The sequence below is a fragment of the Anomaloglossus baeobatrachus genome, chromosome 8, assembly GCF_048569485.1.
Source record: "Anomaloglossus baeobatrachus isolate aAnoBae1 chromosome 8, aAnoBae1.hap1, whole genome shotgun sequence".
Classification (NCBI taxonomy): Eukaryota; Metazoa; Chordata; class Amphibia; order Anura; family Aromobatidae; genus Anomaloglossus; species Anomaloglossus baeobatrachus.
The window spans coordinates 40670225-40694856 of NC_134360.1; the positions used below are offsets into that span (position 1 = coordinate 40670225).

The 24632-nt window shown below is 43.8% G+C and overlaps 1 protein-coding gene across 1 annotated transcript in view; it reads right to left on the minus strand.

The window, feature by feature from the left end:
• Positions 1-17599: 17599 nt before the first annotated feature.
• LOC142249997 (fibroleukin-like) overlaps positions 17600-24632 on the minus strand; it is a 30686-nt gene continuing 23653 nt past the window's right edge. Inside the window, exons 3-5 of the mRNA XM_075322061.1 lie at positions 24234-24314; positions 20265-20386; positions 17600-18350 (exon numbers count right to left, since the gene is read on the minus strand). Of these exons, the coding sequence (XP_075178176.1) occupies positions 17757-18350; positions 20265-20386; positions 24234-24314 (797 nt within the window). The 3' untranslated portion in view covers positions 17600-17756. The remainder of the gene's footprint in view (positions 18351-20264; positions 20387-24233; positions 24315-24632) is intronic.

Sequence of the window (24632 nt, forward strand, 5' to 3'; positions counted from 1 at the left end):
ACAGATGCGAGCCTATCAGGGTGGGGAGCAGTGTTTCTTCACCACAGGGCTCAGGGTACGGGGACTCAGAGAGAGTCCACCCTTCAGATCAATGTTCTGGAAATCAGAGCAGTCTATCTTGCTCTGCGAGCCTTCCAACAGTGGCTGGAGGGCAAGCAGATCCGGATTCAGTCGGACAATTCCACAGCGGTGGCGTACATCAACCACCAAGGGGGAACACGCAGTCGACAAGCCTTTCAAGAAGTCCGGCGGATTCTGACGTGGGTGGAAAACACAGCATCCACCATATCCGCAGTTCACATCCCAGGCGTGGAAAACTGGGAAGCAGACTTTCTCAGTCGCCAGGGCATGGACGCAGGGGAATGGTCCCTTCACCCGGACGTGTTTCAGGAGATCTGTCGCCGCTGGGGGATGCCGGACGTCGACCTGATGGCGTCACGGCACAACAACAAGGTCCCGGTTTTCATGGCACGGTCTCACGATCACCGAGCTCTGGCGGCAGACGCCTTAGTTCAGGATTGGTCGCAGTTCCGACTACCTTATGTGTTCCCACCTCTGGCATTGTTGCCCAGAGTGCTCCGCAAAATCAGGTCCGACTGCCGTTGCGCCATTCTCGTCGCTCCAGACTGGCCAAGGAGGTCGTGGTACCCGGATCTGTGGCATCTCACGGTAGGACAACCGTGGGCGCTACCAGGCCGTCCAGACTTGCTGTCTCAAGGGCCGTTTTTCCATCTGAATTCTGCGGCCCTGAACCTGACTGTGTGGCCATTGAGTCCTGGATCCTAGGGACCTCAGGTTTATCTCATGATGTTGTTGCCACCATGAGACAGGCTAGAAAACCATCCTCCGCCAAGATCTACCACAGAACGTGGAAGATATTCTTATCCTGGTGCTCTGCTCAGGGAGTTTCTCCCTGGCCATTTGCATTGCCTATTTTTCTTTCCTTCCTGCAGTCTGGGTTGGAAAAAGGTTTGTCGCTTAGCTCCCTTAAAGGACAAGTCTCTGCGCTATCCGTATTCTTTCAGAAGCGCCTGGCGCGACTTCCTAAGGTACGCACGTTCCTGCAAGGGGTTTGTCATATCGTTCCCCCTTACAAGCGGCCATTGGAACCCTGGGATCTGAACAAGGTTCTGATTGCTCTCCAGAAGCCACCTTTCGAGCCTATGAAGGAGATTTCCTTTTCTCGGCTTTCACAGAAAGTGGCTTTTCTGGTGGCGGTCACGTCTCTTCGGAGAGTGTCAGAGCTGGCGGCGTTATCTTGCAAATCTCCCTTCCTGGTGTTTCACCAAGACAAGGTAGTTCTGCGTCCAATTCCAGAATTTCTTCCCAAGGTGGTATCTTCCTTTCATCTCAATCAGGATATCACTTTACCATCTTTGTGTCCGCATCCAGTTCACCAATTGAAAAGGGTTTGCATCTGTTGGACCTGGTGAGAGCACTCAGGATCTACATTTCCCGCACGGCGTCTCTGCGCCGTTTGGATGCACTCTTTATCCTGGTCGCTGGTCAGCATAAAGGGTCGCAAGCTTCCAAATCCACCCTTGCGCGGTGGATCAAGGAACCAATTCTTCACGCCTACCGTTCTGCTGGGCTTCCGACTCCTTCTGGACTGAAGGCCCATTCTACCAGAGCCGTGGGTGCGTCCTGGGCATTACGGCATCAGGCTACGGCTCAGCAGGTGTGCCAGGCGGCTACCTGGTCGAGTCTGCACACTTTCACCAAGCATTATCAGGTGCATACCTACGCTTCGGCGGATGCCAGCCTAGGTAGACAAGTCCTGCAGGCGGCGGTGGCCCACCTGTAAGAAAGGGCTGCCTGACAGCCCGATCGCGAGGTATTCTTTTACCCACCCAGGGACTGCTTTTGGACGTCCCAATTGTCTGGGTCTCCCAATTAGGAGCGAAAAAGAAGAAGGGAATTTTGTTTACTTACCGTAAATTCCTTTTCTTCTAGCTCCAATTGGGAGACCCAGCACCCGCCCTGTTTTTTCTGAGGGTATTTGTTTTTCGGGTGCACATGTTGTTCATGTTAATAACTTACGTTCTCCGATATTGTTTATCGGATTGAATTTGTTTTTGAAACAGTTATTGGCTTTCCTCCTTCTTGCTTTTGCACTAAAACTGAAGGACCCGTGCTCCCACGGGGGGGGTGTATAGCCAGAAGGGGAGGGGCCTTACACTTTTAAGTGTAGTACTTTGTGCGGCCTCCGGAGGCAGTAGCTATACACCCAATTGTCTGGGTCTCCCAATTGGAGCTAGAAGAAAAGGAATTTACGGTAAGTAAACAAAATTCCCTTCTTTTGAGTTCCCATCTCACAAGCGCTCCTAACGTTTCTTCTGTCTCTCTGATGGCTTTCTTCTTTGTTTTTTTTTTTTCCAGCCTAATGATGATCTGTTTCTCTTCCAATAAGAGCTCCTTTGACCTCCTGTCATGGGTTCACAGCAACAGCTTCCAAATGCAAACACCACACCTGGAATCAGCTCCAGACCTTTTACTTGCGTAATTAAAGGGAACCTGTCAGCAGAAATTTTGCACTAAACCTAAAAGATTCCCCTTCTGCAGCTCCTGGGCTGCATTCTAGCAAGGTTATTGTTGTTATTGTGCCTCCTTTTAGACCAAAATAAATACTTTATAAAGTGGTTCCTTTTCCTATGCAAATCTTGTTAATCGAACACGGGGGCGGGCTGTCTGGTGTCAGTTATCCTGCCTCCTGCTGCTTTACGCCGTCCCCCATCGCTCAATTTCATACCTGCGGGTGGCGGCGGCGCTGTGATTTTCATCAGCAAGTACCCGCCCATAATCTTGTGCCCGCGCAACACGTCACCAGCGGTCACACTGTGCTCAGTCCCGCTAGAGTGGCATGGCGCATGCGCGAGACCTCAGGTGCACTGGGCGGCGTCATGAGGTATGAAAATTTCTGCTGACAGGTTTCCTTTAATGGATTAATGCGGAACTAGCCCATACAGCCCATTAAAGAGCTTTTGAGATAATTGTCCAATTACTTTTGTCCCTTGAAGAAGAGAAAGCTACATATAAAAGAGCTGTAATTCTTAAACTCTTACTTCACTTAGGATGTGACACCCCCATATTAAAGCTGAGAGTCTGCACATTAGGCCCACATTGATTATATAACTGGATCTTAAATATGTTTTTGGTAAACAGCAAACATACCAAAACTTGTGTCTCTGTCCAAATATTTCTGGACTGAACTGTTGACGTCAGTATATCAGCCAATGACATTGCTGCTTCCATTTTGCTGGGGGCTCTGTGGTTTGTGGCTTGTGGCTCCCTCCTTGTTTCACCCAATGGTCCCCCCTGAGCCCGTCCAGATGTGTTCTCGGGTTAGGCTAGGGTCACATTTCCGTTAAATTGTATCAGTCACAATCCGCGGCGGATCCGTTTAGCGGATTCTGTTGTTTCCCATAGACTTGCATTAGTGGAGGATTGCGACTGATGACCTTGCGTTGCATCCGCTGCACCGCGGTCAATCGTTTTTGGACTGACCGCCGGGCGGAAACAACCCAGAATGTAACGTTTTTCTGGCCGTCAAAATCAACACACCGCGCAGGAATCCGTCGCCATCCGTCACGCTTGTATGTCTGTGGTGCTGGATTCCGTCGTAATCAGTCTTACAACGGAATTCAGCGCAGGATTCCGTTATGCTCTACTGAGCATGCCCAGCATGTTTGGCACGCCCACTGGGCTGTCCCAAACACAAACTGATCATGACGGATCCGTCAAAAAATGGACGCACAGCGAATGTAACGGACGCAACGGATCAGTTTTTTTTTCACAGGATTCCTGTGAAAGGAATCCTGTGAAGAACACATCCGTTGCGTCAGTTGACATCTAAAAAACGACGGATTTAAAACAACGGAAATGTGAATCTAGCCTTAGACATTGACTAGGTGACGACACTCCAGTCATTTCTTGCAGTATTTGTGACATCCGCCGTGGTTTTAGGCACGACCTACCTCCTGTGTGTACACAGGTCCGCACTTTAGTATCAAGGACGCCGCAAACAATCCTCCTCCGCTCGGTGTTTGACCAGAAGACGCTCACACAATGGACGTCACAATGACAAGTGATAAACCGCGCAGCTCAAACACAGGTTTCCCGGCAGAATGTGTCCCCCCCCCCCACCCATCCAAGACCATCTTTTATGGATTGTATGTACGAGACAAGGTGCGGAGAGAAGACGGGTTTATGGTGTTTACTTCCTGTATATTTTATTTCTGTATTGTATTCAGACCAGACAACACGTAAGGAAAGACCGTCCTAATCCACAGAAGCCAGAGGTTAGTGGTGGTGTGCTCGTATCACTGCCAACAGGGGGCAGTATTATAGTAGTTATATTATTGTATATAGGGGCAGTATTATAGTAGTTATATTCTTGTATATAGGGACAGTATTATAGTAGCTATATTCTTGTACATAAGGGCAGTATTATAGTAGATATATTCTTGTACATAAGGGCAGTATTATAGTAGATATATTCTTGTACATAGGGGCAGTATTATAGTAGTTATATTCTTGTACATAGGGGCAGTATTATAGTAGATATATTCTTGTACATAGGGGGCAGTATTATAGTAGTTATATTCTTGTACATAGGGGGCAGTATTATAGTAGTTATATTCTTGTACATAGGGGGCAGTATTATAGTAGTTATATTCTTGTACATAGGGGGCAGTATTATAGTAGATATATTCTTGTAAATAGGGGCAGTATTATAGTAGATATATTCTTGTACATAGGGGCAGTATTATAGTAGATATATTCTTGTACATAAGGGCAGTATTATAGTAGTTATATTCTTGTACATAGGGGCAGTATTATAGTAGATATATTCTTGTACATAGGGGCAGTATTATAGTAGATATATTCTTGTACATAGGCAGCAGTATTATAGTAGTTATATTCTTGTACATAGGGGCAGTATTATAGTAGTTATATTCTCGTAAATGGGGGCAGTATTATAGTAGTTTATATTCTTGTACATAGGGGGCAGTATTATAGTAGTTATATTCTTGTACATGGGCAGTATTATAGTAGTTATATTCTTGTACATAGGGGCAGTATTATAGTAGATATATTCTTGTACATAGGAGCAGTATTATAGTAGATATATTCTTGTACATAGGGGCAGTATTATAGTAGATATATTCTTGTACATAGGGGCAGTATTATAGTAGATATATTCTTGTACATAGGGGCAGTATTATAGTAGATATATTCTTGTACATAGGGGGCAGTATTATAGTAGTTATATTCTTGTACATGGGCAGTATTATAGTAGTTATATTCTTGTACATAGGGGCAGTATTATAGTAGATATATTCTTGTACATAGGAGCAGTATTATAGTAGATATATTCTTGTACATAGGGGCAGTATTATAGTAGATATATTCTTGTACATAGGGGCAGTATTATAGTAGTTATATTCTTGTACATAGGGGCAGTATTATAGTAGATATATTCTTGTACATAGGGGCAGTATTATAGTAGATATATTCTTGTACATAGGGGCAGTATTATAGTAGATATATTCTTGTACATAAGGGCAGTATTATAGTAGTTATATTCTTGTACATAGGGGCAGTATTATAGTAGTTATATTCTTATACATAGGGGCAGTATTATAGTAGATATATTCTTGTACATAGGGGCAGTATTATAGTAGATATATTCTTGTACATAGGCAGCAGTATTATAGTAGTTATATTCTTGTACATAGGGGCAGTATTATAGTAGTTATATTCTCGTAAATGGGGGCAGTATTATAGTAGTTTATATTCTTGTACATAGGGGGCAGTATTATAGTAGTTATATTCTCGTAAATGGCGGCAGTATTATAGTAGTTATATTCTTGTACATAGGGGGCAGTATTATAGTAGTTACGGTATATTCTTGTACATAGGGGCAGTATTATAGTAGTTACAGTTAGGTCCAGAAATATTTGGACAGTGACACAAGTTTTGTTATTTTAGCTGTTTACAAAAACATGTTCAGAAATACAATTATATATATAATATGGGCTGAAAGTGCACACTCCCAGCTGCAATATGAGAGTTTTCACATCCAAATCGGAGAAAGGGTTTAGGAATCATAGCTCTGTAATGCATAGCCTCCTCTTTTTCAAGGGACCAAAAGTAATTGGACAAGGGACTCTAAGGGCTGCAATTAACTCTGAAGGCATCTCCCTCGTTAACCTGTAATCAATGAAGTAGTTAAAAGGTCTGGGGTTGATTACAGGTGTGTGGTTTTGCATTTGGAAGCTGTTGCTGTGACCAGACAACATGCGGTCTAAGGAACTCTCAATTGAGGTGAAGCAGAACATCCTGAGGCTGAAAAAAAAGAAAAAATCCATCAGAGAGATAGCAGACATGCTTGGAGTAGCAAAATCAACAGTCGGGTACATTCTGAGAAAAAAGGAATTGACTGGTGAGCTTGGGAACTTAAAAAGGCCTGGGCGTCCACGGATGACAACAGTGGTGGATGATCGCCGCATACTTTCTTTGGTGAAGAAGAACCCGTCCACAACATCAACTGAAGTCCAGAACACTCTCAGTGAAGTAGGTGTATCTGTCTCTAAGTCAACAGTAAAGAGAAGACTCCATGAAAGTAAATACAAAGGGTTCACATCTAGATGCAAACCATTCATCAATTCCAAAAATAGACAGGCCAGAGTTAAATTTGCTGAAAAACACCTCATGAAGCCAGCTCAGTTCTGGAAAAGTATTCTATGGACAGATGAGACCAAGATCAACCTGTACCAGAATGATGGGAAGAAAAAAGTTTGGAGAAGAAAGGGAACGGCACATGATCCAAGGGAAACCACATCCTCTGTAAAACATGGTGGAGGCAACGTGATGGCATGGGCATGCATGGCTTTCAATGGCACTGGGTCACTTGTGTTTATTGATGACATAACAGCAGACAAGAGTAGCCGGATGAATTCTGAAGTGTACCGGGATATACTTTCAGCCCAGATTCAGCCAAATGCCGCAAAGTTGATCGGACGGCGCTTCATAGTACAGATGGACAATGACCCCAAGCATACAGCCAAAGCTACCCAGGAGTTCATGAGTGCAAAAAAGTGGAACATTCTGCAATGGCCAAGTCAATCACCAGATCTTAACCCAATTGAGCATGCATTTCACTTGCTCAAATCCAGACTTAAGACGGAAAGACCCACAAACAAGCAAGACCTGAAGGCTGCAGCTGTAAAGGCCTGGCAAAGCATTAAGAAGGAGGAAACCCAGCGTTTGGTGATGTCCATGGGTTCCAGACTTAAGGCAGTGATTGCCTCCAAAGGATTCGCAACAAAATATTGAAAATAAAAATATTTTGTTTGGGTTTGGTTTATTTGTCCAATTACTTTTGACCTCCTAAAATGTGGAGTGTTTGTAAAGAAATGTGACAATTCCTACAATTTCTATCAGATATTTTTGTTCAAACCTTCAAATTAAACGTTACAATCTGCACTTGAATTTTGTTGTAGAGATTTCATTTCAAATCCAATGTGGTGGCATGCAGAGCCCAACTCGCGAAAATTGTGTCACTGTCCAAATATTTCTGGACCTAACTGTATATTCTTGTACATAGGGGCAGTATTATAGTAGTTATATTCTTGTACATAGGAGCAGTATTATAGTAGTTATATTCTTGTACATAGGGGCAGTATTATAGTAGTTATATTCTCGTAAATGGGGGCAGTATTATAGTAGTTATATTCTTGTACATAGGGGGCAGTATTATAGTAGTTATATTCTTGTACATAGGGGCAGTATTATAGTAGTTATATTCTTGTACATAGGGGGCAGTATTATAGTTATATTCTTGTACATAGGAGCAGTATTATAGTAGATATATTCTTGTACATAAGGGCAGTATTATAGTAGTTATATTCTTGTACATAGGGGCAGTATTATAGTAGTTATATTCTTGTACATAGGGGCAGTATTATAGTAGTTATATTCTTGTACATAGGGGCAGTATTATAGTAGTTATATTCTCGTAAATGGGGGCAGTATTATAGTAGTTTATATTCTTGTACATAGGGGGCAGTATTATAGTAGTTATATTCTTGTACATAGGGGCAGTATTATAGTAGTTATATTCTTGTACATAGGGGCAGTATTATAGTAGTTATATTCTTGTACATAGGAGCAGTATTATAATAGTTATATTCTTGTACATAGGGGGCAGTATTATAGTAGTTATATACTTGTACATAGGGGGCAGTATTATAGTAGTTATATTCTTGTACATAGGGGGCAGTATTATAGTAGTTATATTCTTGTACATAGGGGCAGTATTATAGTAGTTATATTCTTGTACATAGGGGCAGTATTATAGTAGTTATATTCTTGTACATAGGAGCAGTATTATAGTAGTTATATTCTTGTACATAGGTGGCAGTATTATAGTAGCTATATTCTTGTACATAGGGGCAGTATTATAGTAATTGTACATAGGGGCAGTATTATAGTAGTTATATTCTTGTACATAGGGGGCAGTATTATAGTAGTTATATTCTTGTACATAGGGGCAGTATTAGAGTAGTTATATTCTTGCACATAGGAGCAGTATTATAGTAGTTATATTCTTGTACATAGGGGACAGTAATATAGTAGTTATATTCTTGTACATAGGGGGCAGTGTTATAGTAGTTACAGTCATATGAAAAAGTTTGGGCACCCCTATTAATGTTAACCTTTTTTCTTTATAACAATTTGGGTTTTTGCAGCAGCTATTTCAGTTTCATATATCTAATAACTGAAGGACTCAGTAAATATTTCTGGATTGAAATGAGGTTTATTGTACTAACAGAAAATGTGCAATCCGCATTTAAACAAAATTTTACCGGTGCATAAGTATGGGCACCCTTATCAATTTCTTGATTTGAAGACTTCTAACTACTTTTTACTGACTTACTAAAGCACTAAATTGGTTTTGTAACCTCATTGAGCCTTGAACTTCATAGGCAGGTGTATCCAATCATGAGAAAAGGTATTTAAGGTGGCCACTTGCAAGTTGTTCTCCTATTTGAATCTCCTATGAAGAGTGGCATCATGGGCTCCTCAAAACAACTCTCAAATGATCTGAAAACAAAGATTATTAAACACAGTTGTTCAGGGGAAGGTACAAAAAGTTGTCTCAGAGATTTAACCTGTCAGTTTCCCCTGTGAGGAACATAGTAAGGAAATGGAAGAACACAGGTACAGTTCTTGTTAAGCCCAGAAGTGGCAGGCCAAGAAAAATATCAGAAAGGCAGAGAAGAAGAATGGTGAGAACAGTCAAGGCCAATCCACAGACCACCTCCAAAGACATGCAGCATCATCTTGCTGCAGATGGTGTCAATGTGCATCGGTCAACAATACAGCGCACGTTGCACAAGGAGAAGCTGTATGGGAGAGTGATGCGAAAGAAGCCGTTTCTGCAAGCACGCCACAAACAGTCGCCTGAGGTATGCAAAAGCACATTTGGACAAGCCAGTTACATTTTGGAAGAAGGTCCTGTGGACTGATGAAACAAAGATTGAGTTGTTTGGTCATACAAAAAGGCGTTATGCATGGAGGCAAAAATACACAGCATTCCAAGAAAAGCACTTGCTACCCACAGTAAAATTTGGTGGAGGTTCCATCATGCTTTGGGGTTGTGTGGCCAATGCCGGCACCGGGAATCTTGTTAAAGTTGAGGGTCGCATGGATTCAACTCAGTATCAGCAGATTATTGACAATAATGTGCAAGAATCAGTGACGAAGTTGAAGTTACGCAGGGGATGGATATTTCAGCAAGACAATGATCCAAAATACCGCTCCAAATCTACTCAGGCAGAGGAACAATTACAATGTTCTGGAATGGCCATCCCTGTCCCCAGACCTGAATATCATTGAACATCTGTGGGATGATGTGAAGCGGCTGTCCATGCTCGGCGACCATCAAACTTAACTGAACTGGAATTGTTTTGTAAACAGGAATGGTCAAATCTACCTTCATCCAGGATCCAGGAACTCATTAAAAGCTACAGGAAGTGACTAGAGGCTGTTATTTTTGCAAAAGGAGGATCTACAAAATATTAATGTCACTTTTATGTTGAGGTGCCCATACTTTTGCACTGGTCAAATTTTGTTTAAATGCGTATTGCACATTTTCTGTTAGTACAATAAACCTCATTTCAATCCAGAAATATTACTCAGTCCATCAGTTATTAGATATATGAAACTGAAATAGCTGTTGCAAAAACCCAAATTGTTATAAAGAAAAAAGGTTAACATTAATAGGGGTGCCCAAACTTTTTCATATGACTGTATATTCTTGCACATAGGAGCAGTATTATAGTAGTTATATTCTTGTACATAGGGGGCAGTAATATAGTAGTTATATTCTTGTACATAGGGGGCAGTAATATAGTAGTTATATTCTTGTACATAGGGGGCAGTATTATAGTAGTTATATTCTTGCACATAGGGGCAGTATTATAGTAGTTATATTCTTGTACATAGGGGCAGTAATATAGTAGTTATATTCTTGCACATAGGAGCAGTATTATAGTAGTTATATTCTTGTACATAGGAGCAGTATTTTAGTAGTTATATTCTTGTACATAGGGGGCAGTAATATAGTAGTTATATTCTTGTACATAGGGGGCAGTATTATAGTAGTTATATTCTTGTACATAGGAGCAGTATTATAGTAGTTATATTCTTGTACATAGGGGGCAGTATTATAGTAGTTATATTCTTGCACATAGGGGCAGTAATATAGTAGTTATATTCTTGCACATAGGAGCAGTATTTTAGTAGTTATATTCTTGTACATAGGGGGCAGTAATATAGTAGTTATATTCTTGTACATAGGGGGCAGTAATATAGCAGTTATATTCTTGTACATAGGGGGCAGTATTATAGTAGTTATATTCTTGCACATAGGAGCAGTATTATAGTAGTTATATTCTTGTACATAGGAGCAGTATTATAGTAGTTATATTCTTGTACATAGGGGGCAGTATTATAGTAGTTATATTCTTGCACATAGGAGTAGTATTATAGTAGTTATATTCTTGTACATAGGAGCAGTATTATAGTAGTTATATTCTTGTACATAGGGGCAGTATTATAGTAGTTATATTCTTGAACTCTGCGCCCCGCTGAGTCCCATTCTTCCTTTATTCTGTTAATCACCCACTTTGTGATGAGATTTGGCCGTTTGGGCTCCGTCCTGTGGAGTAATTGCTAATTCTCTCGCCACCAAGGTTGAGCTTCTCCATAATGGAGATGACAGGGGTTGGGACTTGCAGCGGAGCACTGCGCTGGATGCTTCCACCCGACAAGTCCTAACAGTGTCGGTGCGCTCCATACTGTGATCCCACTCGGAATCTCTTACTGACAATTTGTTTTCTCACTACGTTAATACTTTGATGAAAAGAGACGTCAAAAAGCTCTTAAAGTTGTAGCTCCCTTTTAAAGTCAATCTGTCACCACCTCATAAATTTGCTTCGGGGCTTATAAAGCATCATGAAGGATTTCTCGGAGTGTGAACATAAAACGTTCCGCAATTATTATTTTTTAATTTGGCCGTCATGGAGTTTCCAATCTGAATGGAATCGACTAAAAGTAGAACTCCTCCTTTATTTTTGATACATGAGCGTACTTCCCCTTTAAATGCATTTCTGGAGAAAAAAAAAGAAGCTCCCGGGGTAGAGTTTAACTCATTTAGCGCTTTTATAGCTTCATAGCTCCCGAAAAACTGCCGAAAATAACTTGCAATCTACTTATCAATTGTTTCTGGTGCTTTTTCAAGCTTATTTGACAACAGGGTGTGGCTTAGTGGAGGAGGCGGAGTTTAATGTGGAAGAGGCAAAAACATTTGATCATATTTCTACCCCTATAAACAAACTTTAGGGGGTTGTCATCTTTTTAAAAAAACTTTTGTCTTTAGGCTCGGTTAACTAAAATGCAAACTGCTTTTCTCACCCTTCCCAGGTCCAGCGTTCTAACACTTACAATGCTGCAGCCAATCGGTGTAGACGGCATAAGCTGCTGAGCTTAGTGATGGGCTGCAGGGCTGCCAGCGTGCCATCACCACTGAAGCCAGGCAGAGACATGGTACTGGACCAGGGGAGGAGGAAGTAACATTCAAAGTTTATTTTTTTGAAAACCCATTGACTTTTTTTTTTTTTTTGGAGGGGGGATAACGCCTTTAAGAGCAGCGATCCAGGCAATCCTCAGTATTCTTACGGAGGTATTGGGGGTCTTCTCGGCGGCGTTGTGTGCGGCCCCCGGAGCACGGCTCTGTCATTGAAGTTCAGAGGCCTCTTCCTAATGTGCTAATTATTCCGTCCTCCTTCAAAGAGCTGCGCGCCCGAGGCGAGACGTGACAGGCGGGTGCGGACCGGGGCCCTGGCACACGGAGCAGTTCAAAGCCCCCCGCTCTCACCTTGCTTCAGGTGACATGAACCGACCCGTACAGGCAGAAGAATGGGGCAGTTTTCGGGAAATATCACACAACCCTCCGCCGTTTCTTCAGTTCGGGAAACTCCTTTGAAGTTCATGATTATCTCCCGTCCTATAATTAGACGCGGCTCGTCTGCTGTGATGCCTGCCAGGATTAGGGCTCTGCGCCGTCCCTCCTCTCCGCTCACACATGTCACTGTACGAGGGAGGGAGCCCCATCCGAAAAATGGGGACCGACAAGAAGAAAGGAGAGGGCAACCTATCCCAGTATGTAGTAGGTGTAATAATATTAGCAAATACCTCCAATCAGAAATGTAGTATAGTATTTCCAATTAGCTATGTTGCTTACCTCATGTGCAGGGCATTAGGTATCAATGGTTCCGATCATTCGTGTTGTATAGTTCTCGTGATCAGTTATGTTGCTTACCTCATGTGAAGGGCATTAGGTATCCATGGTTACAATCACTCGTGTAGCATAGTTTTCCTGATTAGCAATGTTGCTTACCTCATGTGCAGGGAATTATGTATCCATGATTGCAATCAGTCATGTAGTATAGTTTTCCTGATTAGCTATGTTTCTTACCTCATGTTCAGGGCATTAGGTATCAATGGTTACGACCATTCATGTAGTTGTCGCTTATCTCATGTACAGAGCATTAGGTATCCATGGTTACGACCATTTGTGTAGTATAGTTCTCCTGATTAGCTATGTTGCTTACCTCATGTGAAGGGCATTAGGTATCCATGGTTACAATTACCCCTGTAGCATAGTTTTCCTGATTAGCAATGTTGCTTACCTCATGTGCAGGGCATTATGTATCCATGATTGCAATCAGTCATGTAGTATAGTTTTCCTGATTAGCTATGTTTCTTACCTCATGTGCAGGGCATTAGGTATCAATGGTTCCGACCATTCATGTAGTTGTCGCTTATCTCATGTACAGAGCATTAGGTATCCATGGTTACGACCATTTGTGTAGTATAGTTCTCCTGATTAGCTATGTTGCTTACCTCATGTGAAGGGCATTAGGTATCCATGGTTACAATTACCCCTGTAGCATAGTTTTCCTGATTGGCAATGTTGCTTACCTCATGTGCAGGGCATTATGTATCCATGATTGCAATCAGTCATGTAGTATAGTTTTCCTGATTACCTATGTTGCTTACCTCATGTGCAATACATTAGGTTACGACCCCTACCAACTGTCACTATATGACTGGTCGTAACCATAGATACCTAATGCCCTGCACATGAGGTAAGCAACATACCTAATCAGGAGAACTATACTACATTTCTAATTGGAGATATTTGCTAAAGTTATTATTATTATTACACCTATGACCAGTTGAGATAGGATCTTGGAGATGGGAGCACCCCTTTAATCTGATACGGGCAGGATACCCCCATTCATGGTCTCCAGCAGATGGGCCACAATGGTAAATTCAATGCATTATATTGTGAACCATGGGAATCATCTATCATCTCCTTACAAGGCATATTAAAAGGAAGTAAGGAAATGATTCCTCAGTTATTCCTCCTGGAAATATAGTAACACATTGACAATGGGAGGCCCCACACTAAATAGATAAGTCTGTTGAATCAGTCTGATATCGATTGTGTATAGGGTCTGAGAGAATATGTCAGGGGACGTAAGGAGGGGGCGATCGAATTCCAATCTTTTGTTTGGTAGGGAGTCGCCAAATGATTCTGGCAGCGACTTTTCCTTAAAGATCAAAGAAGTCGAGCAGAGACGAAGCGTTCCTGTGTCGGGGGATTCATGAGAAAAAGACTGAGCTAATTTGTATGACCAAGTATGCCCAGATTACCATTATGTTTATTTCTCTATACAATGCCAGGAGGAACAACAGAGGAAAAGTAGACTACATTATTTTCTTTCCCAACTTTTTCTTACAGTGCCAAGAGGAACAACAGAGGGAAAGTGGGAGTCAAAGCTATATAATGGTAAAAACAAACACTAAATATAATGTCAGATGGTTTATTGACCCCTTATGCTTTTCATTAACTTTTATGGAAAAAGTTTTACAAAGGAAATGTAACAAAGTGGAAATAAAGGATTCCGTGAGATGACAGAATATATTAATAATTTGCCCCTCGTCTATTATTTGTGTCCTTTATACTCAGAAACTGTTCTCCCTGATTGACAAGACCAAAAAACCTTAAAGATCAAGAAACCATTTTTCTTTTTTTTCAATTTTGTTCATTTATTTCCAGGAGAAGTAACAGAGGAACAACAGAATTCAAAGCTTTTTCACGATGAATACATGCATTAAAAAAAAAAAAAAAAAGTAATTTGAGATTCAACCCTATTATTACTTTATAATATTGCTATATTATTATTAGTTGTGAAAAGAAAATGGAGCATAAATTAGAAAAAAAATTACTTTTATGTAAAAGAAATACATTTCTTTATTATTCCTCCTAAAAATGTATAATAATAAGTCGATAGTTGATGAGGAACGGTTTAGTTTAAAAAAAAAAACTTTTTTCATGATTTCCAGGAGGAATAAGAGAGGTTGTTCCTCTGTTATTCCTCCTGGAAATCATGAAAAAAGTTTTTTTTTAAACTAAACCGACTAAACCGTTCCTCATTAAGGGCAGCTATCGACTTATTATTATACATTTTTAGGAGGAATAATAAATAAATGTATTTCTTTTTTCGTCGGTTTAGTTTAAAACAAACTTTTTTCATGATTTCCAGGAGGAATAAGAGAGGTTGTTCCTCTGTTGTTCCTCCAGGAAATCATGAAAACATTTTTTAATTATATATTATTTTAGAAATGATGTTGATTAACCCTTTTAATAAAGAAAATTAAAATATTTTGGAAATAAATGGCTCTCGTAAAACCGGTTTAGACAGCAGGCCCGGAAGGGGGAGGGGGGTCTGGAGGGGGGCATTCATATTGTCCCTTTCTTTTCCCACTTTCTCTTCTTCACAAGTGCTCATTAGTGAACACGCCGGACGTGCGGCGTCCTCTCCACACCGCCCCCCCCCCATTGTGTCTGAGGGCGACGCATCCGGCCGCCCCTCCAGGTACGAAACCAAATATTGTCCTGGAAGCTTTCAAGAGCCTAAGTGCCATATCTGCAAATTATGTGAATCATCCTGAGGAAGGGAAGAAAAGAAAAAAAAGAAAAATTTCGTCCATGTTTGTGTCTTTTTTACTTTTTTTTTTTTTGGCATTGGACCAAACGGCAGAAGATCACAGATATTTATCACGTCCCGGAGCCTAATTTTAGAAGATTCGCCTCCATAAAGTGTCGTCTACGCGGCTGCCTCCAGCCCCGACCCTACGGCGGTGATCCCCGTCACTATAGACAGGTTTACAGGGGAGGGGGTCGTGTTTTATTTGATAATTCCTCCTCTTTGAAGTCACGAGATACAATTATACCTATGGTGTTACCTAAGCGGGATTGTATCTGGGTAATACGGGGGGGGTCCGGAGCTGGAGACCCTCCACTAGGATCTAAAATTGGCCATATATGGAAGAGATAAGCGGCAATATGATGCTTATCTATGGTGCAAAGACTAAACATCCAACCAAAGAGGGAATGAATGGCATGAAGGGGCCCTATCAGGGGCGGACTGGCTCGGGGGGCAAAGGGCCCCCCGGGCCGGTCTCAGAGCAGCAGTTTTGGGCCATCTGCCTCCATTGGACTGAGCGGCTGCACTGGCTCCGAAGTTCCCGATCTTCAATAGCAAAATTTGTAATGGACCCCCCCCCCCCTTCGCGAACGTGAGCTCGTTCTTCTCCACTCCTTTACCTTTCAGTCCTCGGCCTCTCACTTTGCTGCCTCTTATCTCTTCTTTTTTTTTTTTTTGCACATTCATACTTCCTCAAGCAAATTTAATGAATCTAAATAATAAAAGAATGAACCAACTTTGTTTAAAAAAAAAATAATTTTTTTTTACCGTTTTGTGTATACAGCACATATGCAGACCTATGTGTTGTCATAAGCACGGACTACATATAGACTGATCCTGATTAATATCGACTTGTGGTTGTATTGATGGAGGCTGCAGGGCTCCCCGTCTAAACTCCATCCTCTGCTCTCCGCCTCATCAACCTCCAACCAGTTTATCTAAATAATGGCTTTTCCGACTGATGACATCACCATCCAGGCAGTGACATCATCAAAATTCATCAAGAAGCCAGAAAATGAAGGCTATCTGCTCCAGGCGCTTGTAGAGATTGCTTGGTCATTATTAACCTCCCAAATTGAGCTCATTCATTTCTGACAGCTCATTTTTACTCATTGAGTTAAATAATAAAACAATTACCTGCATCCGTCACTAGGGGGAGTGTTGTGAATACTGTCTGGTGGAGTTCCGCTCTTGGACTCCCTCCTGTGGTCGCTGAGGTTAGTGGTTAGATTCTGTTCTCCAGTTCTACACACCTGGTTTGCAGCTCAAACCTTGATTTTGGATATAGGTGTGTGCTGGCTGTTTCTCTCTGCCAGTTGTCTGAAATTCCGGAGACTATAGGAGTCTGTCTCTTGTCCTTGTGGCTTCCCCGCTACCAAGCTAAGCTAAGTTCATGGTTTTGCTTCATACTTTTCGTGTGTTATTTGCTTATGCTTCTGTGAATTATCTCTGAAGGTTTTCTTTGTATCGTATCCTGTTTTGTTTGTGCCTTCAGACTAAAAGTATGAAGCAAAACCATTAACTTAGCTTGGTAGCGGGGAAGCCTGAGGGACAAGAGACAGACTCCTATAGTCTCTGGAATCTCAGACAACTGGCAGAGATAAAAAGCCAGCACACACCTATATCCAAAATCAAGGTTTGAGCTGCAAACCAGGTGTGTAGAACTGGAGAACAGAATCTAACACTAACCTCAGCGACCACAAGAGGGAGTCCAAGAGCGGAACTCCACCAGACAGTATTCCCAACAGGGGAGCTCCTCGCATACAGATTTAGTATTGAGTGTATGCAGGAAGCTTTCAAGCTCCCCCTAGTGGTGGATGTAGGAAGAATAATTTCTGGCAATGAAAAATTAATAATTACAGAATAATTAACCAGTTTAGGTAACAAATGTCTGAACTATTCGGTTATAGCCACTTTCAGTGATTTTCTATCTTAGCCCCTGTGTAGCTATTAATAATTTATTGATCTATCATTCAACATTCATAAAAATCATTTTCTATATGTGACGTCCGAGATGGTGGAAATACAGTAACGTGTATGGTGAAATCAGTCAGTCCCGTAGTGATCGGCTCCCTGGATCCGGGCTAAATTCACCCCTACCAAGAAGAGGAAACGTGAAGTCTTTGTCTCTTAAGAGTTAAATAATCTCGTCTTCATCTCGACTTTCTTGAAGGAATATTTCTGGTTCGTCCTCTTGTCGGTCAGAATGTACCAGGTGCCCCAGTAAATGCCGTTGGTGACCCCGCTGTACCGCCCCTTGCGATACCTTCCATTCAGATTGGCGGCCAGGCAAGTGTCGAACCACCAGCCGGAGCCGTAGTACGTGCCGCAGTTGCCGGATGGATAGTTGTCGTTATCGCTGTCGTACGTGGTGAAGTATTTATGATCGTGGTTGTAGTTTCGGCTGTAGCTGAGGGCATTCCCGGCATTGCCGAGGTATTCCCGGGCCGTCAGCCTGTACTTGTTCTGCTCGCTGGCCACCTTGAACTTCCGGTAGATGGCGTGGCGCTTCACCCCGTACCAGTCTTCCAGCTCGATGCGTAGGGTGTGTTGTCCTAACCTGGTGAGGCTGTGCAAGTGCTCGTTACCCAACCAATGCTCCCCTTGTAGGGTGCCGAAGCCTTGCTTATAGTCCTGCCACGTGCGGTTGAAGTCTACAGCGCCGTCCTGCCGCCGCTGGAAAACCGTCCACCCTCCTCCATCGGTGGTCATATCACAGTAAGCCTGGAAAAGATAGCACAATCAATACTCAGACCTTGTCATTCTATGCAAATCAATTCCAAAATTCGGGAGTGAGGGTCCCCACTGAGCCCCAACATTAGAAAGAAGGATGGTGCAGCTGGATTTTAAGCTTCCTCAGGGGTGAAGTGTTTGGAGAGGACAGAGATAACCAGCAATGGCTTATTCACCTTACGAGCTGCATGCACGCTCATCCCAGCAGAGAGCGCATGTGTATGTATGTGTATAACTAACGCCCAAATCTATCAGCTATAGATTTTCCAACACTTAAGATTATCAGTAGTGATGATCAGAAAGTCATCATCTGTCCTGGTGATAGCTCATAACTAGTGATGAGCGGGCAATACCATGCTCGGGTGCTCAGTACTCGTAACTAGTGATGAGCGGGCACTACCATGCTCGGGTGCTCAGTACTCATAACTAGTGATGAGCGGGCACTACCATGCTCGGGTGCTCAGTACTCGTAACTAGTGATGAGCGGGCACTACCATGCTCGGGGGCTCAGTACTCGTAACTAGTGATGAGTGGGCACTACCATGCTCGGGTGCTGAGTACTCATATCAAGTGATGAGTGGGCACTACCATGCTCGGGTGCTCGATACTCGTAACTAGTGATGAGCGGGAATTACCATGCTCGGGTGCTCGTAACTAGTGATGAGCGAGCACTACAATGCTCAGTACTCGTAACTAGTGATGAGCGGGCACTACCATGCTCGGGTGCTCAGTACTTGTAACTAGTGATGAGTGAGCACTACCATGCTTGGGTGCTTGGTACTCGTAACTAGTGATGAGTGGGCACTACCATGCTCAGGTGCTCAGTACTTGTAGCTAGTGATGAGCGGGCACTACCATGCTCGGGTGCTCTGTACTGGTAACTAGTGATGAGCGGGCACTACAATGCTCGGGTGCTCAGTACTGGTAACTACTGATTAGCGGGCACTACCATGCTCGGGTGCTCAGTACTTGTAGCTAGTGATGAGCGGGCACTACCATGCTCGGGTGCTCTGTACTGGTAACTAGTGATGAGCGGGCACTACCATGCTCAGGTGCTCAGTACTTGTAGCTAGTGATGAGCGGGCACTACCATGCTCGGGTGCTCTGTACTGGTAACTAGTGATGAGCGGGCACTACCATGCTCAGGTGCTCTGTACTGGTAACTAGTGATGAGCGGGCACTACCATGCTCAGGTGCTCTGTACTGGTAACTAGTGATGAGCGGGCACTACCATGCTTGGGTGCTCAGTACTTGTAACTAGTGATGAGCGGGCACTACCATGCTCGGGTGCTCAGTACTTGTAACTAGTGATGAGCGGGCACTACCATGCACGGGTGCTCGGTACTCGTAACTAGTGATGAGCGGGCACTACCATGCTCGGGTGCTCGGTACTCGTAACTAGTGATGAGTGGGCACTACCATGCTCGGTACTCGAAACGAGCAGTTGAAAGTTTAGACGGGCTCGTGTAACGTGTATAATGAATGTCCATGGGAAACTCAAGCATTTTTCCTGAAGATCTGGAAGTTCCCCATTGACTTCCATTATTTTCGGGTGCTCACGTCGCAACCTTCGAAGCGTTATGAGTATGGAGCACCCGAGCATGGTAGTGCTAGCTCATCATTAGTTTTCAGCTATCGACAGGATAGATGATGACTTTCTGATCGATGGTGGTCTGAACACTGGCCCCCCCCCCCCCCACCGATCCCAAAAAAGGGGCTCTGAATTGGTCGGTCAGAAGTGAGCTCACATGTCGAGCACATAGACAATGACTGGGGGGCTTATCTTTGCCATTGCTTCACAGTGACAGGTCATTTCACAGTTCCAGTGGTCGGACCCCCACCCAATTCTGAAGTGATCACCATATCTTATAGCCAAACACAGCATGGCTGGACTTATATCTGTACCTCAAAAGGCTGCCTGGTTGCAATAGGCTGAACAGTGTAGATCCCATTATCCCGGATTCCCTGTTTGTAGATATCCACACAATCTCGGGGAAACAATCTCTCTGGTTTTTCTGAAGATTCAGCTACCAACGAGAAAGAAAGAAAGAACTCATGAGCAGGAAGAAAGGAGAAAAGAAACTATATATTCATTATAGACAGAAGAGAACCTTTTACATCAATTTGTGCTGATTTATTCTGTAGAGGATTTCTATAGCCATCTAGAGATACAATTTTGTCTCCCAGCAGCCTCCACTAGGGGGAGGTCAGGAGCTGACTGCAGACTGTTATTATTGAATTGCATACAGTTAGGTCCAGAAATATTTGGACAGTGACACAATTTTCGCGAGTTGGGCTCTGCATGCCACCACATTGGATTTGAAATGAAACCTCTACAACAGAATTCAAGTGCAGATTGTAACGTTTAATTTGAAGGTTTGAACAAAAATATCTGATAGAAATTGTAGGAATTGTCACATTTCTTTACAAACACTCCACATTTTAGGAGGTCAAAAGTAATTGGACAAATAAACCAAACCCAAACAAAATATTTTTATTTTCAATATTTTGTTGCGAATCCTTTGGAGGCAATCACTGCCTTAAGTCTGGAACCCATGGACATCACCAAACGCTGGGTTTCCTCCTTCTTAATGCTTTGCCAGGCCTTTACAGCCGCAGCCTTCAGGTCTTGCTTGTTTGTGGGTCTTTCCGTCTTAAGTCTGGATTTGAACAAGTGAAATGCATGCTCAATTGGGTTAAGATCTGGTGATTGACTTGGCCATTGCAGAATGTTCCACTTTTTTGCACTCATGAACTCCTGGGTAGCTTTGGCTGAATGCTTGGGGTCATTGTCCATCTGTACTATGAAGCGCCGTCCGATCAACTTTGCGGCATTTGGCTGAATCTGGGCTGAAAGTATATCCCGGTACACTTCAGAATTCATCCGTCTACTCTTGTCTGCTGTTATGTCATCAATAAACACAAGTGACCCAGTGCCATTGAAAGCCATGCATGCCCATGCCATCACGTTGCCTCCACCATGTTTTACAGAGGATGTGGTGTGCCTTGGATCATGTGCCGTTCCCTTTCTTCTCCAAACTTTTTTCTTCCCATCATTCTGGTACAGGTTGATCTTTGTCTCATCTGTCCATAGAATACTTTTCCAGAACTGAGCTGGCTTCATGAGGTGTTTTTCAGCAAATTTAACCCTGGCCTGTCTATTTTTGGAATTGATGAATGGTTTGCATCTAGATGTGAACCCTTTGTATTTACTTTCATGGAGTCTTCTCTTTACTGTTGACTTAGAGACAGATACACCTACTTCACTGAGAGTGTTCTGGACTTCAGTTGATGTTGTGAACGGGTTCTTCTTCACCAAAGAAAGTATGCGGCGATCATCCACCACTGTTGTCATCCGTGGACGCCCAGACCTTTTTGAGTTTCCAAGCTCACCAGTCAATTCCTTTTTTCTCAGAATGTACCCGACTGTTGATTTTGCTACTCCAAGCATGTCTGCTATCTCTCTGATGGATTTTTTCTTTTTTTTCAGCCTCAGGATGTTCTGCTTCACCTCAATTGAGAGTTCCTTAGACCGCATGTTGTCTGGTCACAGCAACAGCTTCCAAATGCAAAACCACACACCTGTAATCAACCCCAGACCTTTTAACTACTTCATTGATTACAGGTTAACGAGGGAGACGCCTTCAGAGTTAATTGCAGCCCTTAGAGTCCCTTGTCCAATTACTTTTGGTCCCTTGAAAAAGAGGAGGCTATGCCTTACAGAGCTATGATTCCTAAACCCTTTCTCCGATTTGGATGTGAAAACTCTCATGTTGCAGCTGGGAGTGTGCACTTTCAGCCCATATTATATATATAATTGTATTTCTGAACATGTTTTTGTAAACAGCTAAAATAACAAAACTTGTGTCACTGTCCAAATATTTCTGGACCTAACTGTATATAAACAATGTGCAGGGAGCGCCCTCTAGTGGTGGCTACAGGTAGCCCGGATTTTATCATTTTGCTGCATAAATAGGAGATCTGTGAATAAATTAAGAAATGTTTCAGCACAAGAACAGAATGTTGGTCATACTAAGAACAGTTTTATATTCTGACAATAATTGTATAGATAAATATCATATCTTTTGGATTATAAGACACAGTTTTTCCTCCCAAAAATGTGGGAGGAAAATGAGGGGTGCTTCTTAAAATCCGAATGTAGCTTACCGGGAGGTGGAGAATGGGCTCTGTGCTGGCTGCCGTGTGAGCTGCGGTGAGGGCTGTCTGTGCGGGTGGCTGTCTGTGAGGGAGGCTGTCTGTGAGGGTGTCTGTCTGTGCAAAGGGCTGTCTGTGAGGGTGTCTGTCTGTGCAAAGGGCTGTCTGTGAGGGTGTCTGTCTGTGCAGAGGGCTGTCTGTGAGGGTGTCTGTCTGTGCAGAGGGCTGTCTGTGAGGGTGTCTGTCTGTGCAGAGGGCTGTCTGTGAGGGTGGCTGTCTGTGCAGAGGGCTGTCTGTGAGGGTGGCTGTCTGTGTGAAGGGCTGTCTGTGAGGGTGGCTGTCTGTGCAGAGGGCTGTCTGTGAGGGTGGCTGTCTGTGCAGAGGGCTGTCTGTGAGGGTGGCTGTCTGTGAGGGTGGCTGTCTGTGCGGAGGGCTGTCTGTGCGAAGGGCTGTCTGTGAGGGTGGCTGTCTGTGCGGAGGGCTGTCTGTGCAGGCGGCTGGTTGTCTGCCTGTGCGGGCGGCTGTCTGTGAGGGTGGCTGTCTGTGCAGAGGGCTGTCTGTGAGGGTGGCTGTCTGTGCAGAGGGCTGTCTGTGAGGGTGGCTGTCTGTGCAGAGGGCTGTCTGTGAGGGTGGCTGTCTGTGCGAAGGGCTGTCTGTGAGGGTGGCTGTCTGTGCGGAGGGCTGTCTGTGCAGGTGGCTGGTTGTCTGCCTGTGCGGGCGGCTGTCTGTGAGGGTGGCTGTCTGTGCAGAGGGCTGTCTGTGAGGGTTGCTGTCTGTGCGGAGGGCTGTCTGTGAGGGTTGCTGTCTGTGCGGAGGGCTGTCTGTGCAGGCGGCTAGTTGTCTGCCTGTGCGGGCAGCTGGCTGTGTGGATGGCTGAATGGAGCAGGGCGGTGTGGTAGGTGTCCCAGATGCTCTGGCTTCAAATAATGGCACCCGGAGTTGGCGCGTGCACCAACTCCGGGCACCATTTCTTTAAAGTGCACACCACCGACATAGCATCTGTGATACTCGCTGTACTGCCCTGCTCCACGCAGTCCCTACCGCCGCCATCACAGACCTCACTGCTGCCAGCACAGACCCCACCGCTGCCAGCACAGACCTCACCGCTGCCAGCACAGACCCCACCTCTGCCAGCATAGATCCCACCACTGCCATCACAGACCCCACCCCTGCCATCGCAGACCCCACCACTGCCATCGCAGACCCCACCACTGCCATCGCAGACCCCACCGCTCCCAGCACAGACCCCACCTCTGCCAGCACAGATCCCACCACTGCCATCACAGACCCCCACCTCTGCCATCACAGACCCCACTGCTGCCATCACAGACCCCACCTCTGCCATCACAGACCCCACCTCTGCCATCACAGACCCCACCGCTGCCATCACAGACCCCACCGCTGCTATCACAGACTTGACCGCTGCCATCACAGACCCCACTGCTGCCAGCACAGACCCCACTGCTGCCAGCACAGACCCCACCGCTACCTGCACAGAATCCACTTATACCACTGCCCTGCCTCCTGTTACCCCGCCTCACTACTGTTGACGCCCCCCTTCGGTAAAACCACAACGAAGTATAATATGGAACCCCCTTTTTTTCTCTAATTTTGGGGTGCATCTTATAATCCGATGCGTCTTATAAAACGAAAAATACGGTAATTTACTAGGAAATATTGAGTGATTGAGGATCTTGTATGTGTCACATTAACTCTCACCTGCGGATCCCGTGTTTCCCACGCTCTTCAGTATCTGCGGCATCTCCTCCTTTGTCTCAAGGGTCCGGAGACGTCGACTTTCTACAACAAAGACTTTTTGAGTGAATGCAAAAATAAAGGGCTTGATATAACAAAGTGAAATATAAATAAACAAAAAAGAAGCACAACAAAGTAATGTAGTATCCCATGATATTGCACATTTGCTATAATGTATTTGCTCCAAGTACATAAAATAGCAATTTTTCAAATAGTTTGGCTTAAAAGTCTCCTTCCGCTTTGTGTACACAGCTCCTATGCAGAATTCTGCCTCTGCAAACAGGGAAGGATGGAAGCAAGTACGACCGTAACATCAGACTACAAATGGAATGTTTGTAGTCTGTAACCATAGAGACAGGATTT